This window comes from Otolemur garnettii, unplaced genomic scaffold (assembly GCF_000181295.1).
Source record: "Otolemur garnettii isolate 467f Iridium unplaced genomic scaffold, OtoGar3 scaffold00082, whole genome shotgun sequence".
In the NCBI taxonomy this organism is placed as follows: domain Eukaryota; kingdom Metazoa; phylum Chordata; class Mammalia; order Primates; family Galagidae; genus Otolemur; species Otolemur garnettii.
Window position 1 is genome coordinate 6,875,203 of NW_003852477.1, and position 4,654 is coordinate 6,879,856.

The following is a 4,654-nucleotide window of genomic DNA, read 5'->3' on the forward strand; positions in this document are numbered from 1 at the left end:
AAAACAAAACATAGTCTGTGCATGTGTGTGTGTGTACTTGAACTTACGTATAACACATTTGTATTGAGGTATCTTTGGGCGATTTGCCTTATTTGCCCAGCAGTGTGTTAGTTCATTCAATAGCGATATGTATCTTTTTTTCATTTTGTCTGCTGTCTAATATCACATTCATTGATCATAACTACTTTCTTCCTCTATCAATTCATCTGTCTTGGTGAACATTGAAGATGTTTCCAGTTTTTCTGTAAACGGTGCTGTGTGAACATCTGTATGTGGACCTCCTGATGGACTTTGGGGGAGCTTCTCAAAGCTTGGCCTTAGCCCTGTGTTGTGGGTTATGTGGATTTTCAGCTCTGTTGGCTCTTGACAAATTGTTCGCAAGTGGGCATCCCTGTCAACACTCCCACCTGTGTGAACGGGTTCCTCTTCTAAGACGTGGTATTGTCAGACTCAGTAATTTTGCCGTTCTGTGGGAGTGATACAGAATGTCCTTGTGGTTTTCATTTGTATTAGCCTCATCATTGGTGAGATGGAACATCTTTTTGTTATAGATATTTAGTTATCAGTAATAACCCTGGTTATTGCCCGGAGTTTAACAGCTTTTCTCTTCTATGCCCTTGCTCTTCCCTCCTGTGCCCTTTTTTCCTATTGGGTTGGGTTATTTATCTTTTCCTTGTTGATTCATTGGTGTCTTTTACGTGTCTTAGATACTGTTTAATGTGTGCTGTAGCCATCTTCTGATCCGTGGCCTGCCCTTCCTTTTTTCTTCCACTCAACACTTACAGAGCTCTTTTAGACCCTTGCCGACCCCCCTCGTGTGAAGCGGACTTGGAATTACAGTTGCATCCTCAAGCCATGCAGCACATACAGCCAGGATGACAAGTTGTGTGGGAACTAGCAGGAGGGTGGGGGAGACACTGAGACAGCGTCAGACCTGGAGCAGCACGCACACCATTACAAGGAAGGGTCTGACCAGACCTGCAGGTGGAGGGGCCTTCCAGATAAGTCAGGTGTAGAGGCGTGGAAGTGGGTGGTCAGCCCGAGAGTCTTCACCATTCTTTCCTAACCTCAGCCTCCCAGCTCTCCGGTGTCTCAATTCCAGCCTCAGTGTCTCCAGCCACGTTCCCCCATGCCAGGGCGCCTCTTCTCTGCCTCCCTTTTGAGGAGCAGTTGAGCTTGTCATCAGTTTTGGGTTTTTGTTTTGTTTTCTTGAGATAAAGCCTCATTCTGTCACTCAGGCTAAAGTCCTATGGCATTGCCTAGCTCACAGCAACCTCAAACCCCTGGGCTCAAGTGAGTCTGCCTCAGTCTCCTGGGTAGCTGGGATGACAGCTGCCTGCTACCACACCGGGCTAATTTTTCTATTTTTAGTAGAGATGGCTTCTTGCTCTTATTCAGGCTGGTCTTGAACTCCTAACAATTTTTTTTTTCTCATACAGAAATTTAAGTTCATGCTTATATTATCTTACCTAAGAAGTCTTTTTAAAACAAAATATAACATATAAAATAAAAACTTAAAAGGCAAGGCCAGTTGTGGCGGTTTACACATGTAATCTTCTGTTTCTGGGAGGCCAGGCAGGTGGATCTCCTGAGCTCAGAAGTTCTAGACCAGCCTGAGCAAGAGCAAGATCCCATCTCCACTAAAAATAGAAAAATTAGCTGGGCAATGTAGCTGGCACTTGTAATCTCACCTGCTAGGGAAGCTAAGGCAAGAAGATGACTTGAGCCCCATGAGTTTGAAGTTGCTGTGAGCTATGATGCCACAGTACTCCACCCAGGGAGACAGAGTGAGACTCTGTCTCAAAAATAAATAAATAGATAGATAGATATTTTTAAAAAAGCAAAACTTAAAAGACCCATGATTTCTTATGCTAGTATTTGTTTTACACACTTAGGTCTTTAATACATCTGGAGGGTTTTGCTTTTGTACTTCTGTAGCTAAATTTGCTTTCTTCTGCCTTTTCTTCATGGATGCTGTCACAGTCCCCTCTGAACTCTGCCAAGTGTCCATCCACAGTTTCTTCTCCTTTACCAGTGCCACTTTGCTGGCTCTTACCTCTGTGAATGAGAGCCCAGTGAATTCCTTTGTGTCTCTGCACCCTTAATGTTTGTGACATTGGTAACGTTGCTTTCACCTTGTGGATCCTGGCCTCAAGGGCTTGGTTTCATTCTGTGCTAGGAACTCATTCTGTTTTTGAAACTTTTGTGACGTCTGGTGTGTTCTGAGCCTGGCACTGGGAACGTTACCAGTCTGTGAATCCAGAGATCCTTGACTGTGCAGCCCCATTGCGTTTTTACATAAGAGATGAAAGGGACTGCTAAAATATATTTTTCTGGGGCTGGGTGCAGTGGCTCACACCTGTAATCCTAGCACTCTGGGAGGCCGAGGCAGGTGGATTGCTTGTGCTCACGAGTTCCAGACCAGCCTGAGCCAGAGCAAGACCCCCGTCTCTAAAAATAGCCGGGTATTGTGGTGGGCGCCTGTAGTCCCTGCTACTCAGGAGGCTGAGGCAAGAGAATGGCTTTAGCCCAAGAGTTTGAGGTGTGATGCCACGGCCCTCTACCCAGGGCAATAAAATGAGACTCTGTCTCAAAAAAAAAAAAATAAATAAATAAAAATATACACACACACATATATGTTTTTCTTGTCAATAACTTAGCCTGTAGAAACTAAAGTGGCATCTGAGGAGCCGGGGTGCTTTGCATTTCTGCCAGTCCGACCATGTTTAGATCAAGAAAACAAAAAACATTATCCTTCCGACAATGTGTATTTTCTACAGTTTAGGCGAAAAAAGAGAAATGAAACTAAGTTCACCAACGTGTAGAACTCTCCTTCCTGGCAGTCTGTCACAGGCACAGGTGGAGAATATGCCCAGAGTGCCTGGGGAGCCAGCAGCTTCCTGGGACACTGTCACCTGGCGCCCCTCGGTGTGGCCTCTGCCATTCCTCCACCGGGTGTTTCCTGCTCCCTTCTCAACAGAGAGCAGATGCTAGAAAGTGGGCGCAGGATGGTTTCCAGGGTGCGCTTCCTCCTGGCCTCAGCCTGCCCGTTGGTGAGGGCCGGGGCATCTTTTCATAACTGGGAGCTGTTTATTGACAGTTGGCATTTTTTGTGTTTATTTCTGCCAAGGATTTTACCTTTCCTTTTGCTCTTTTTTCAATACCTATTAACATTTTTCTTTTAACCCTGGTGTTGTGTTCTTTCTTTAGGCCGGAAGCTGAGAGGAAAAGCCTTTTATTTTGTCAATGGCAAAGTGTTTTGTGAGGAAGACTTCCTGGTGAGTATGTCTCCCCCAGCCTGTCCCTGCCCCAGCCAGCATGTGGGGAAGCTGTGTTCCTTCTGTGATGTACCGAGTAGCCGTCCTGTGGAAGATGACAAATCGCAGAGTTTGGTGCTTTGAGGGAGCAGTAGTATCCCTCAGCCTGTCACCTCATCACTGTCCCAGTTCTGCCACCTCTCACATTTTTTAAACTTCAGGACTAGGCCTTAGCTCTGTCCTCTTCTTGTCCTGCCTGCAGTCCCTGGGCGTCTGGCCTGGCATGGAGTGAAAGGCCAGGCAAGTGCCAGGGACTCCCAGGTCTGAGGCCAGGTGCTGACATCTAACTGCCCACTGGGCCGGTCCCTGGGCTGTCTCTTACCCCGTCATGTACTGCTTCTCTGAAGGCCCCTTGCCTTTGGTCCTGATCTCTGAGACCTGTGTCCTTGGTTTGTCCTTGACCCCCACCGCCTTCCCTGCTTCTCCCAGAATGCAGCCAGGCATCGCGCCTTGTGCTGCCACGTCCTCCACAGGTCTGCCCATGTTCACCGCTTTGGCATAGCTCAGCTGGGTGAACCTAACAGCTTCCCACATGCCAGGAGGCCTTACTGTGTAAACCTGGCCTGCTCAGTCCCAGCATCTGCAGGGTAGAAAGGGCCTTAGAAGCTACCTGAGGTCTGGCCCTGACTGCCCTCCAGCTGCCTGCGCAGTTTCACACCTCAGGCCTTTGCTTGTGCCACTTCCCCTGCTTGTGGTCAAGTCTTGATTCCTGTCCTTGCCCAGATCACTGTCAGCCCTCCTGGCCGCCACCACACCCAGGCTCCCCCTGGCGTGGCGGTTAGCTCAGAGTGTCATGTCTGTTTACAAGTCTTTCCCTCCAGTGACTGTAGGACTGTAGGGTCCTAGGAGTTGGGAGACATACTTCTTCGCCTTCATATCTGCAGATCCTATCCCAATGCCAAGCACAGAGTGGGTGCTTGGGAAATGGTGGTTGGGCTGACCCTGCCCTCTTAGGGTGGAGAAATGGGAGACATAGGGATGGGCCAAGGGCCAGCTTCTCTGTGGACACATGAAGTCTCCTCTCTTCCTTCCCTTGGAGAAAGCTGAATTTGTTTTTCATTGAATGAATTTCTCGTTTTGATTCTTGTTTGCTGGTTATAGACATGCAAACCCAAACTGGCTTAAGCAAAAAGGAAATCATTCCAGCAAGGCCTCAGGAGTCACGTTCTGTCTCCATGTTAGTGCCAGCCTCAGGTACTATGCGATGTTCAGATGTTGGCAGCTCTCCAGAGCTTACATTCCTTGCTTTCAAATCTGAAGGGCAGAAGTGCCAGTCCCTCTTTAAAAAGCCTCCACAAATGTCTAGACTTCTATTGGCTCTCAGTGGATCACAGTGC

General features: G+C 47.8%; 1 protein-coding gene across 1 annotated transcript in view; it reads left to right on the plus strand.

Annotated features, from left to right (window-relative positions):
• LIMD1 (LIM domains containing 1) overlaps window positions 1-4,654 on the plus strand; it is a 78,586-nt gene that overhangs the window by 61,573 nt on the left and 12,359 nt on the right. The window contains exon 3 of the mRNA XM_003794513.3: window positions 3,211-3,278. Within this exon, the coding sequence (XP_003794561.1) occupies window positions 3,211-3,278 (68 nt within the window). The remainder of the gene's footprint in view (window positions 1-3,210; window positions 3,279-4,654) is intronic.